The 13,244-nt window shown below is 41.7% G+C and overlaps 2 protein-coding genes across 3 annotated transcripts in view; one reads left to right on the top strand and one right to left on the bottom strand.

Annotated features, from left to right (window-relative positions):
- Window positions 1–13,244, bottom strand: part of tchp (trichoplein, keratin filament binding) — a 525,906-nt gene that overhangs the window by 54,518 nt on the left and 458,144 nt on the right. The window lies entirely within an intron of this gene.
- Window positions 1–13,244, top strand: part of gltpa (glycolipid transfer protein a) — a 34,299-nt gene that overhangs the window by 13,682 nt on the left and 7,373 nt on the right. Inside the window, exons 2-4 of the mRNA XM_048556337.2 lie at window positions 4,577–4,635; window positions 6,703–6,836; window positions 13,076–13,226. Of these exons, the coding sequence (XP_048412294.1) occupies window positions 4,577–4,635; window positions 6,703–6,836; window positions 13,076–13,226 (344 nt within the window). The remainder of the gene's footprint in view (window positions 1–4,576; window positions 4,636–6,702; window positions 6,837–13,075; window positions 13,227–13,244) is intronic.

Genomic DNA, 13,244 nt, shown 5'->3' with positions numbered 1-13,244 from the left:
ATATTTCATAAGCCCGTGTGAAATTTCACAATTCAGTAGAATGTGCTGAAGCTTTTAAAACTTAGGTGTGAAGGGCCAAGCCCATACCACAAATCTATCAATGTGGTTGAATAAAAGACAAGATAAGATTTTGGGATTGGTTTTTAAAACTTTACAAATTTATAGTCGTGAACTATTTGCATTTTCTACTGTATTTATAGATGGTGATACCATTAGCTAGCAGAGAAGTCTGTGACCAGCGGTGTTCCACAGGAATCCGTGCACGGTCCACTGTCATTTGTCATTCTTATGAATGATTTGGATTAGAATTTAGGAAACACAGTAAGTTTGCGGATGACACTAAAATTGGTAGTATAGTAAACGGTGAAGGTAGTTATCTAAATTTACAAAGGGATGTAGGTCTCGGAGTTTAGAGAAAAGTTTGTTTGGAATTATGGTATTGAGGGTGGAACTGCAGTCAGTATGTAGGGGGTTGACATTAGTATCCTTGTTATCCAGATGTTCCAGAGATGAGTGTAGGGCTAGGGAGATGGTGACTCCTATGGACCTGTTGCACCAGTGTGTGAATTGCAAAGGATCAATGCAGTTTGGTAGTCTGGACTTGATGTGAGCTGTGCCAAACCTCTCCATGCACCTTATAATTATGGAGGACCGAGCCACTGGTTTTTGATGCATGCCTCATGATTTTTCTTTGGCACTGGAATGGTAGTGGTCATATTGAAGCAGGTGGGGGCTTAAGGAAAAGTTAGATATTTGCAAATACACTCACCAGCTGCTCCACGCAGGAACTGAGTGCATGGCCTGGGACTCCATCTCAGTCAAGATAACAAAGTGTGGGGCTGGATGAACACAGCAGGTCAAGCAGCATCATAGGAGCACAAAAGCTGACGTTTCAGGCCAAGACCCTTCATCAGAAAAGGGGGATGGGGGGAGGATTCTGAAATAAATAGGGAGAGAGGGGGAGGCTGACTGAAGATAGATAGGTGCAGAGGAGAGTATAGGAGGGGATAGGTCAATCCGGGGAGGACGGACAAGTCAAGGGGGTGGGATGAGGTTAGTAGGTAGGAAATGGAGGTGCGGCTTAAGGTGGGAGGAGGGGATAGGTGAGAAGAACAGGTTAGGCAGACGGGGACGAGCTTCTTCTCCTCCCCCCCCCCCCCCCCCCCCCACTGCGTCTCAAAACCAGCCCAGCTCGTCCCCGCCTGCCTAACCTGTTCTTGACCTGTCCGTCCTCCCCACCCATACTCTCCTCTGCACCTATCTTCTCCCCTATCTATCTTCAGTCCGCCTCTCCCCCACCCCCCCACCCCTATTTATTTCAGAATCCTCTCCCCATCCCCCTCTTCTGATGAAGGGTCTAGGCCCGAAACGTCAGCTTTTGTGCTCCTAAGATGCTGCTTGGTCTGCTGTGTTCATCCAGCCCCACACTTTTTGTTATCTTGGATTCTCCAGCATCTGCAGTTCCCATTATCTCTGACTCCATTTCAGTCAGTCGTTTTCTTTGGGTTCTCTCTCAAAGTGATCTAATATCTGTGGTGGTGACTGTGGGTGCAGGTGCGTTTGAGGCTGTTGGAATTGGTGACATTATTTCACTGTGTTTATGTTCACAACTAGTGTAGAATGCATTGAGCTTGTCAAGTAGGAATTTCTGTTGTCCGTGATTCTCTTCGACTTTGTTTTGTAACCTGTTATGGCATTTAAGCCTTGCCATAAAGATGGGCTTATGTATGGTTGATTGAGGTCTCTAGGTGAGTTTTTGGTATTTCCTCTTGGCATCCCTGATGACCTTATGCAGGTTATATCTGGATTTCCTGTATAGGTCAGAGTTGCCTGACTTGTATGCCTCAGACCTGGACTTCACTAGGGGCTGGATCTCCTGGTTCGTCTGTGGTTTCTAGTTGTGGAACCATTTTGGATTAACTTCAGCATGCAATCTTCTACACCCTTGTGAATGAAATCTGCGATGGTTGTAGTGTACTTGTTTAGGTTGGCTGCTAAGTTCTTGAATATCTTTAAACTCTGAGCCATCCCATAGAAGCCCTTCCATTTCCTCAGACTAACACTGCACCACTTTCTGTACTGAGCCGTGACACTTCTTCAGCTTTACAAGCAGAAACTGGAATATAGCCTTATGGTCTGATTTTTCCAAAATGCAGGTGGGATGGAGCCAGTGGCTGTATAGCAGTGGTCAAGGATGTTTGGAGCTCTAGTGGGACAGGAGATGTGTTAATGGTATTTTGGCAGCATGTTCTTGAGTTGCTGTGGTTGAAGTCACCAGCTACGATGAACAAAACCTCAGGATATCCTATCAAAACTGCAGTGTTGCGTATTTCATCAAGTGCACACTTCACTTACGTAAGTGTGGGTGGTAGACCGCTGTCAGGATAGAGGTGAACTCGCACATCAGATAGCAGAGCCAACACTTTACTGGAAGATATTCTTGCCAGAAGATATTCCTCTGGATAAGTAAGAGAACAAGTTTGTATTCAAGTGCACTCGCACTGGTTCCGCTGCCATTAACTGTAGAGGACTAAGTTTTAGAAGGTGAGAGTGTCAAAAGTTCTTAAGTTAGAGGTTGGTGAGGATGAATTAGAGGATACACTGGCTCAAGTGTGATTTTAAAGGATTCATTTGGAAGGAACCCGAATGAATGATTCGACTGATAGAAGGGAGGGGGTGGCACTCCACATGAATGTTTTCAATCTCAGTAAAGCCTTTGCTTCTTCAGATAGGGTAGGGTTTTGTTTGTGCACAAAATGGTTTGTGGGGATGAAGTTGGAGAAAATTTTTAATTTGTTACTAACAATGATCAGCTAGCCCAGCACATTGCAGGAGCTATAGGGTTCTTTTATGACTGGCTGCCCCATACTATATGTTCTAATATGTCCCATTTCAATATTTTAGCATCTTCATGTCCCAAGGGTGGTTTTCTGTGCAGACCTCTACGATAATTGTTGTTGTAACCTTGTGAACATAAAAGAATTCAGTACAATTTTTGTACTATCTCCAGAAAATGAATTATTCAGTTCTGGAAACACAACCTTGCCAGCTTGGGCCTGAAGACCTATTAGCTTCTATTATTGATGCTTTCCATTCATGTACTGAGTTTTTGTTCCATTTTTACATATTTCTATTTTATTTCTAATGCAATTAGTAACCAACCATAAGGTGATGTGTTGATTTGAAAATTGCTATAATATCCAATTTCACTTTATTAGAATTTTATCCGGAAAGCAAAACAGTTTAGATCCTTGCATTGTTAACTTGACTGTGTCATAAATTTTAATCTTGATCACCGTTTTATTTAGCAAATGTGTACTGGTCACTGTTGCTAATTGCACTGCCTATCAAAGAAACAAACTGTTCTTCATCACTGGACATTGAAATCTATAAACCTCTAGGTTTGACTTGGCTGTTCTGGGTTATTTCTAACTCGAGTATTGGTGATGACGAAATTTTGCAGTTGGTGCCAGCATCAGTGTTCCTGCTCATTTTTTTTTTGTACTCCTAATCACGTTAACTGCTTTACAATTTTTGTGAAGTGGCAATGCATGAGAATGTAGAATATAATCTCAACTGTCAAACCATGAAGGAGAACAGGAATTTGACTTGTTTGGTTACTATAAATCAGTGGCACTGACATTGGGTGATGAATCGAGGGACTATTAGCATCTGGTGAATTCTATCCAGTTTTTAGGGGATGAGGGAAATACTGTTTTACTCTAAATTAAAGCAGAGTATTTCCACCTGTACCTCAGTACATAAGAAAACATAGTGAGGGTCTAGCAGCCATATATGTTAGCCATGATTATGATTATTCAATACAGAGGTGATCTTGATATCATTGAATATTATTCATTTTGTATCTTGTCGTTGGGTAAATATATACAGGACCTTGACAATCTAAAATACTGCTTGTAAAAATCTACAATAATGACTTTCTAGAGCACAATGTAAGAAAAAGTGAGCAGATGATCTGTGTTCATTCTTGCCCCAATGCTTGCTCACTATAACCCTCATTGTTAACTCTTAGCAAAGAGTCTCATGGATATGAATATCATCCGTCAAGTGGAGTGCAGGCACTGGCACACGATCAGTATTGTAAATAGTGCAGATTTCTTTCAAAGATGGGATGTCTAATGGAGTGCAGGAGTATAGTCAAACCAGCTTCAGCTCAATATTTATTTACATTCAGACTATATTCGAGATTTAAGATGCTAAAGCACATACTAAAAGTATTAACATTTGAAATGTAGCTCAAATTTTTTAGCTACTGAAGTATATCAATTAAAAGCTTCAGTTGTTCCAAATGGACAGACTTATTATATTAGAGATAACAAGGTGTAGAGTTGGATGAACCCTCAGGTCAAGCAGCATCAGAGGAGCTGGAAAGCTGACGTTTCAGGTCTAGACACCTCTTCAGAAATAACTTTTCTCCAGCATTGGCAGTTCCTGCTATCTCTGAAACAAACTTTTATTGTATTAAGTTGCTTGTATTTACAGAGATGCTTACCTATTAAACTGCTTAATGTTCAGTAATGTGCACTTCCCTAAAAATGCACTTATTTATTTCTAGATTGCCTTGGGTCAACAGTGTTTTCACCAATCAAAGCAGATGTGACTGGCAACATCACTGTAAGTAGCCTGGACTGTCACAAATTACTGGTATGTTGATTGGACAGACAGGTTTTCTTTTAAGAGGGCATAATTGAGAAGATTGTAGGATGTTCAGTTAATCTCAACACCTGATTACCTATGATAGTTCCCATTCCTGATCACTCACTAAGAATCATTGCTGCCAGTTCACTTATAGTGATCTCCACAGTGATAGCTTACTCATGTTTGTGGGTGACAGACACTGTCATTGAGCTGATGGCAGCTGTACATTTTCATGGAAGTATATCTAGTTAAGAGCGTACACCTTCAGGAAAGACTAAGTATGCTGGTAAGATGTGTAAGGGAGATTTAATGATCAGGCTGACTGCAAGTTGCAGATTAAAATTTTACTACAAATTGCTCAGCTATAATAAACCCAGTATTGAGCAACATATTGTCTGCCCTCTCATTCAGTTATTGTATTGTTCTTGCTTCAGATTATCTTTTCTGTGTTTATATGTAAATTTCTATATTTAATTCTTAAGATCTCATTTCCTTGATCAAATGATTTTACCAAATAAGTCAGATAGTAATGTTGAAAATTGGTTATAATTTAAATTGTCATTGGGGGGGCAAAAATTAAGTCATTGTGTAAATTTAAAATATAAAATCCTAGTAGGAGGTTCCACTTAATTGAGTCTTAGCATACATGCTTCTAAATCAAAAGGGTCTGGATTTGAGCCCATCTCTAGGACTTCTGTGCATTATCTAAGTTGGTTGTCTGTACAATATTGAAGGAATACCGTAGTGTTGCAAGTGAAGTTTGAAGCCGTCTTGGTTGTTGAGATTGTTAAAAAGGATGAGGGGGGAAAAAAGAGCTTGTGGTTATAGGGCATACTTCATAAGCTCAATGTCCTGACGTGTTTTATAGTGAATGATGAACTTTTAAACTGTGGTTGCCGTTGGAGGCAGATGAAAAAAGTAAGCCTGGTGTGAATTTTTGAAGTTGACAATCAGCCAACCCTAATAGTTGCTTATTATTTGCAAGACAGCACCATCGCATAAATTTTTGGTGTCTTAGGAATGAGGGAGACTGAGGAAAACTAAAGTGTAATCCACTGATTAGCCATTGAATGGCAAAGCGGGCCTGAGGGGTATATGGTTGTCTCATTTCTTATGTGCATATGTGGCTTTGGTTTAATACCTGACTTGAAAAACATCCGCTGCATTAATGTGGAACTCCCCAAGTACTAGACTGAAGTGTCAGCTTAGACTATAGTGAACTTCTAGTGCAGAGCCTGAATTCATAATGTTCTGGGAGATTTGGATTTTGAAGGAACAGATGAAATTTTAATTAGTTTAAATCTGGAATGCAAAAGGGTAGTGTTTCTTTGCTTGCTTACTAAATGCTGACTGCATTTATAACTTAACTGAAAAAGGATAAATTTATGTAGCTGTTCGGTAGTCCAGATCTTGAGTATTGCTGAAAAGAACTGATTTTTGTTTTAGGTTTATTTTGTTTTACGTGTATCAAGGCAATTACAAGGAAAATCAAAGTAGCATTTTTAAACCAAATCAGAATGCTGATTAGTTAGTAAGTGGACTTTGGTAGAGGCATTGCCATGGAGGGATATATCAGTTGGATGACTACCAGTTAACTGCCAAAATGATTTTAGAGAGAAGTTCATGATAACCAGTCAAGGTATTGACCTGAAAAGAAAACCAGAGAACGCTGTCAACATTCAGTTGAAACAAGTATATTGTGTGTTCGTGTTCTTTCTATCTGCAAAGAACAGGGATCTGGATGTTAATATATATGTAGTTTCCAATATGATACAAATGGGCCACATCTCACATCTGACTATCCTAAATTGATTTGTCAATGTAATTCATGGATCAAATGACACTCCTTGTCATAGTCACATGTTTCTATATATTTTGCATTTTACAGTGATCTATGCAGAAAACCTCCATTGATTAGGGAAGTAATTTTTAAAACAAAACCTCTTACTCCAGTGGAAATTGTAGCTAACTAAATGATTTGAATTTTGATTCTGTTGTAAGAATAATTGTATGTGCAACATTGATTGTATTTTTTTTAAACAGAAAATCAAGAATGTATATGAGACGAATCCCACAAAATTCAAAACATTACAACTAATTCTGGAAGGAGAAAAAGAACAATATGGCACTGAGTGGCCAAATGTTGGGGCTACATTGGCGCTAATGTGGCTAAAAAGGTAACTAGATTAATTTCTTAGTAGTATCTCTACAATTAAGCAGCTGTCCTCCAAGTGGCTGTTCTATATTCAGCTTGGTCAGTAAAGCTGTTTGGTTGTGGAGTGCATCACCACCGCAATGCTTGACTCAATATTTGAGCTTCATGCACATTTTGAAGCAGATCTGGGAGTGGAGGTCTTGTCTGACTTTCAACTAATTTACAGTGTTTGCAAAACAAAAAAAAGATTAATCCTTCAATGTACAAAGAGGGATGAGTTGATGTACTGTATTTAGATTTCCAGGGGCATTTGATGAGGTGCTGCATAAAATATTCTTGCAGAAAAAATTCATGGTGTAGTGGGTGACATTATTAGTGTGGATAGAAAATGGGCCATCAAACCAGAAATGGCAGGCATCAATGGGTCTCTCTTCCTTCTTAGTATGATGTATTGAGTGATGCTGGAATCTCAACCTCAACCTCAACCTCAACCTTTTACAATGAAGGGACACAAGGTGTGATGGTAAATTTGTTGATGCCATAAGGATGAGACAAAACTCAAGTTGTTATAGAGGGCATGAGGAGGAAACAAAGGGATTTGGTGGGTTAGATAGACAAAGATATAGTAAATGGATTATAGTATAGGAAAATGTGACATACTGTATTTTGGGAGAAAGAAGAAGGAAGCACATTTTGTAAGTGGTGAGAGATTGCAGAGGGATCTGCGTGTCCTAGGTGTATGAAAACAAAAGGCTAGTGTTCTGGTATAGTAAGTAATTTGGAAATCTGTAAGAATGCTTACTGCAAGGGAATTCAGTACACGTATGGAGGTTATGCTTCAATATACATGGTATTGATGTGGTCACATCTGGACTATGGTGTACACTATACGTTTCCTTTTCTAAGGAAGGATGTAAATGCATTGGAAACAGAATTTGAGAAGTACCTAGAATGAATGGGTTGTATTATTTGGAAAAGTTGGACAGTCTGGGCTTGCATCTTTTGAGTTTAGTGTAAGAGGTGAGTCTGTTGAAACGTTTTAAATCCATGAGAGTTCTTGACATGATACAGGTGGAGAGAGTACAAGATAACAAAGTGTGGAACTGGATGAACACAGCAGGCCAAGCAGCATCTTAAGAGCACAAAAGCTGATGTCATAAAAGGGGGGTGGGGAGTAGATTCTTAAATAAAGGGGGGGAGAAAGGGAAAGGTGGAGAGGAGAGTATGGGTGGGGAGGTAGGGAGGGGATAGGTCAGTCCCGGCAGGACGGACAGGTCAAGAGGGCGGGATGAGGTTGATAGGTAGGAAATGGAGGTGGGAGGAGGGGATAGGTGAGAGGAAGAACAGGTTGGGGAGGCGGGGACGAGGTGGGCTGGTTTTGGAATGCAGTGGGGGGAGAGGAGATGTTGAAGCTGGTGAAATCCACATTGATACCAGAGGAATGTGAGTTACAGTTCCTGCAACCTACGGGTGGCATCATTATTGGCACTGCAGGAGGCCCAGGATGGACATGTTGTCTGAGGAATGGGAGGGGGAGTTGAAATGGCTCGTGACTGGGAGGTGCAGTTGTTTACTGTGAACTGAGTGTAGGTGTTCTGCAAAGCGGTCCCTAAGTCTCCACTTGGTTTCCCCAATGTAGAGGAAGCCACAACAGGTACAGCGGATGCAGTATACTACATTGGCGGATGTGCAGGTGAACATCTGCTTGATGTGGAAAGTCATCTTGGGGCCTGGGATGGGGGTGAGGGAGGAGGTGTAGGGGAAAGTGTAGCACTTCCTGCGGTTGAAGGGGAAGGTGCTGGGTGTGGTGGGGTTGGAAGGGAGTGTGGAGCGGACAAGGGAGTCACGGAGAGAGTGGTCTGTCTGGAAGGCAGACAAGGGTGGGGATGGAAAAATGTCTTCAGTAGTGGGGTAGGATTGTAGATTTGTGGAAGTGTCGGAGGATGATGTGTTGTATCTGGAGGTTGGTGGGGTGTTGTGTGAGGACTAGGGGGATTGTCTTTTGGTGGTTATTTTGAGGTGGGGGGGGGCGGGAGGGAGAGATGAGATGCAGGAGACATGGTGGAGGATGTTCTCGACCACCGCAGTGGGGAGGATGTTGCGGTCCTTGAAGAACAAGGACATCTGTGATGTATGGGAGTGGAATGCCTCCTCCTGGGAGCAGATGCGGCGGAGGTGAAGGAATTGAGAATAGGGGATAGAATTTTTGCAGGAAGGTGGGAGGAGTATATTCTAAGCAGCTGTGGGAGTCGGTGGGCTTGAAATGGACATCGGTTTCTAGGTGGTTGCTTGTGTTGGAGATGGTCCAGGTGAGCTTAGGGTTGGGGTGGAAGGTGTTGGTAAAGTGGATGAACTGTTCACGCTCCTCTGGGGAGCAAGGGGCAGCGCCGATACAGTCATCAATGTAACAGAGGAAGAGGTGGGGTTTAGGGCCAGTGTGGGTACGGAAGAGGGATTGTTCCACGTAACCTACAAAGAGGCAGGCACAACTTGGGCCCATGTGGGTCCCCATGGCTGCCCCATCTGGAGAGTTTTTTTTAAACCTAGAACTAGAGGTTCACCACTTAAAATAAAGGATCACCAATTTAAAACAGATGAGATTTTGTTTCTCTGAAGGCAGCAAGTGTTTGGGGATAGGTAGGAGTATGGAGTAGAGATTGTATTCAGATCAGGTTGTTAATTGGTGAAGGAAGCCACTGACAAAATAGCTTTACCTCCTCTTCAATATACGTTTGTATGTTAATCATTAGGCAGCTGTTAAAATGTGATTTCAAATTGAATGTCTTCCTCTGTAGTTCTTTGCCGCTTCTATGTTTTGATAGGTTTCTTTTATAGATTCCCCTGAATGACCACTTCCTCTTACCCCAAACTATCTAATTTGCCTTACAGTAATCACAGTAACTGCAGTTAAATGGAAATGTACTTCTCACTTCAAAAATGAGCAGTGTTACCAGCTGTGAGCAATCACTTGTTTAGATAGTGCCTCATCCAAATCATTAGTCACTAGATCAGCAATGTAATGAACCTTGAAATTGATTTTGTCACGAACAGCAGGCGTAACAGAGAAACTGAATAACAAGGATGTATGTGGAGAACAGCCGTAAACAGCATATTGTTGAATATGCACTAAATCCCAGCCATTGTTTTGCTCTTTGGAAACTTGTAACATGATGGATCAAGCACTAAAGCCTCCATTATCTGCCCAAGCAACATAGTGATACTGCTTTCCTGTGGTGCATTCTGCCTCTTCCATTTCTTATTACAGCCATTGTGGACTTTAACATCCCGTTGTGGGCTTTAACGAAGACTCTGTTTATACTATATTTAAGACATTCAGAAATGTGCAGCATTAAGGAAGTGTATCCATGCATAATGCCTTGACAGTTAATGTTGCAAGCTGATAAGAGTTAGATTAAGTAGGATTGGAGAAACCTTGAATGGAAGGGGAATATAAGCAGGGCCCAGTTGGGTGAAATAACCTATTTATGTGCTGTAACTCCTCTGATAAATTACAAGGAATGGCATTCTACTTGCCGATATCCAAATTGCAGTGGTGTCTTTGGGCTTCATTTGGGCTTTAGACCTTCTGCGGCTATTCAATTAAGAGAGCTAACCAGGCCAATAAGGTACTTATGCAAAATAGTCACTGTTGTCTTGTTAGGAAATGTGCAAATGCACAGTTAATTTGCTCTGAGTCCCACAAGCAGCAATAGGTTAAAAACTCAAGTCATCTTTACTTGATGGTTGAGGAGTAAATATTTACCAGGGAAATAGCGAAATTCCCCACTCTCTTTTACAAGTTTCGTGGACTCTTTTATGTCCAGGCGAGAGTGCAAACTGCACTAATTATCTCAGGTAAATGATGACACCTTCAACAGTACTGCAGTCCCTTGTGCCCCATAGGAACAGGTGCAGGCCTTTTAGCCCCTTGAGTCTGATCTGCAGGTCTTGATTTGTGGCTGCCCATCTGGCTTAATGCTATTTTCCCAACATCTGTGGATGTCATTAGCATCCAAAAATCTATTGATTGTTATCTGGAAGTTACTGTGACTGAGCTTGATTGATTTATTGTCACATCTACTGAAGTACAATGAAAAGCTTTGTTTATGAGCAGTAGCGGCAGATCATAGTTAACAAGGTGGTACAAATTTAAAAAACTCAAGTGTCTTATAGGTTACATCACACAAGGCATGCGCTAGGTGAGGTCAACATTCGAAAGATCAGCATTTTTGATGCTAAAGCCTGTGTATGTGTGTGTGCTTCTGTATCTTCTGCCTGACAGAAGAGATTATCGGAGATGATTACCAAGGTGCAATGAGCTGCGTAGATGGGGTCCATGGATAGAAGGTTGGCTCTGGTGATGGTTTGGGCTATGCATACTACCTTCTGTAGTTTCATATGGGTGCAGTTACCTATCTTCCCTGATTTCGGTCTGTGGATGAAAAACCTGAGGATCCAATTACAGAGGATGGAGCTGAGACTAAGGTCACAGAGTTTTGAGATCAGTCTGGAGGAGATAATGGTGTTGACTACGGTTCAGCCTTCAATGAGCAAGAGTCTAACATATTTGTCCTTACTTCCATAGCAACCTGGGATGGAACTTGCAAAGATTCACTAATGTGAAGAGTACCTCTTCTTCCCAGTCGTAAACAGGTTGCCCCTTTTTGTGAGACTGGCACCCTGATTTCCTGGCCAACTTTCTTGCCCCTCCTGCACACCACCTCCTGGTCTGTCTATGTGGGTGTTTGTGTCTCTGTATATCTATTTCTCATGTTTCAGTGAGTTCATCTCCATGTTGAATATAGCCCACTCTCCTAAATCTCTCCTCCATAGGACAGACTTGACATTCTCTAGCATTTAATATGAATCTCCATTCTGCTCCCTCTTGAAAATATATCCAATTTAAGTAAGGGGATCCAGATGTTAGGGTAACTGTCAAGTATGGCCTCACCAATGTTCTGTGTGATTCAAGGCAGCACTGTCTTGTCCTGGTCCTTCCTGAAATTCTATTGAGCTAAAGGTCAACGTACCATTTGCCTTCCCCCAATTGCTTTCTGCACTTGCACATTTCTAATGACTTATGTGCAAGGGAACCTCCAGGCCCTTTTGGACAGGTGCACTTCCTACTGTGTTGAATTGTCAGCTGGTAAGACATGCTCAAGTACCTGGAGAGCAGCTTGAGTTCACCTCTAATGGAGCTGTTTATAAGGTCTGCTATCGAGACAAATTGGCCAATAGTCCTACAATCAATAACTTTCTGCCAAGGAAGGTCATAGGTTTGACCGTCTGGTTGTTAAAGCCACCTGTGGCATAATGTCATATGGCTTGGCCGCAATCAGCTTTTCTGTCCAGTTGGTAAGAATAAGCTCCACATTAAACTGAGCCTAATATATATACTTTTTAAGTTCATTCATGAGTGTCACTGGCTGGCTAGCATTTATTGCCCATCCTTTGTCAGACTTGAAAGAAGGTGGTGAGCTACTACCTTTAAACTGTTAGTCTATATGCTCTGAGTTGACCCATTATGTCCTAAGGAAGGAAATTCCAGGATTTTGACCCAGTGATGAAGCAACAGTGATATTTCCAAGTCAGGATGGTGGGTGGCTTGGAGGGTACTTTCTAAGTACTGGTGTTCCCGTTTATCTGCTGCCCTTGCCCATGATGGAAATGGTTCTGGGTTTGGAAGGTGCTGTCTGAGGATCTTTGAATTTCTGCAGTGAATCTTGCAGAGTGTATAGACTGCTGCTACTGCATGTTGGTAATGGAGGGAGTGTATGTTTAGCACGTTTACAATCAAGAAGGCTACTTTGTCCTGGCTGGTGTCAAGCATCTTGAGTGCTGTTGGAGCAGCATTCATCCAGGCAAGTGGGGGGTATTTCTTTAGACACTGGACTTGTGCCTTGTGGATGGTGGACAGGCTTTGCCGCAGTATTCCTAGCCTCTGACCTGCTGTTGTAGTCACTGTTTATATGGCAAGTCCAGCTAACTTTCTGGTCAGTGGTAACCTCCCAGGATGTTGACAATGGGAGATTCAATGATGGTAACGTGGTGGAATTTCAAATGCTGATTGTTAAATTGTTGTTAATTGGAGATGGTCATTAGTGTTTATGTGGGACTTGTCAGCCCAAGCCTGGATAATGTCCAGATCTTGTTGCATTTGAACAGGGACTGCTTCAGTATCTGAGGACCTGCGAATGGTGCTGAACATTGTACATTCATATAATTTTAATTGACTATTAGACTGTCTGTTTATTTTTGCAGGGGTCTGAAGTTCATACAAGTTATGCTGCAAAGCATCGCAGATGGGGAGCGGGATGAATCAAACCCAAACCTCATTCGAGTCAATGCTACAAAAGCATATGAGTTAACTTTGAAGAAGTACCACAGCTGGATTGTACAAAGACTTTTTTCTGTGAGTTGTTTGTTTTTT

This window comes from Stegostoma tigrinum, chromosome 26, assembly GCF_030684315.1.
Source record: "Stegostoma tigrinum isolate sSteTig4 chromosome 26, sSteTig4.hap1, whole genome shotgun sequence".
NCBI lineage: Eukaryota > Metazoa > Chordata > Chondrichthyes > Orectolobiformes > Stegostomatidae > Stegostoma > Stegostoma tigrinum.
The sequence above is the reverse complement of the archived record's forward strand: the minus strand, read 5'-3'. Positions and strand labels throughout refer to the sequence as shown.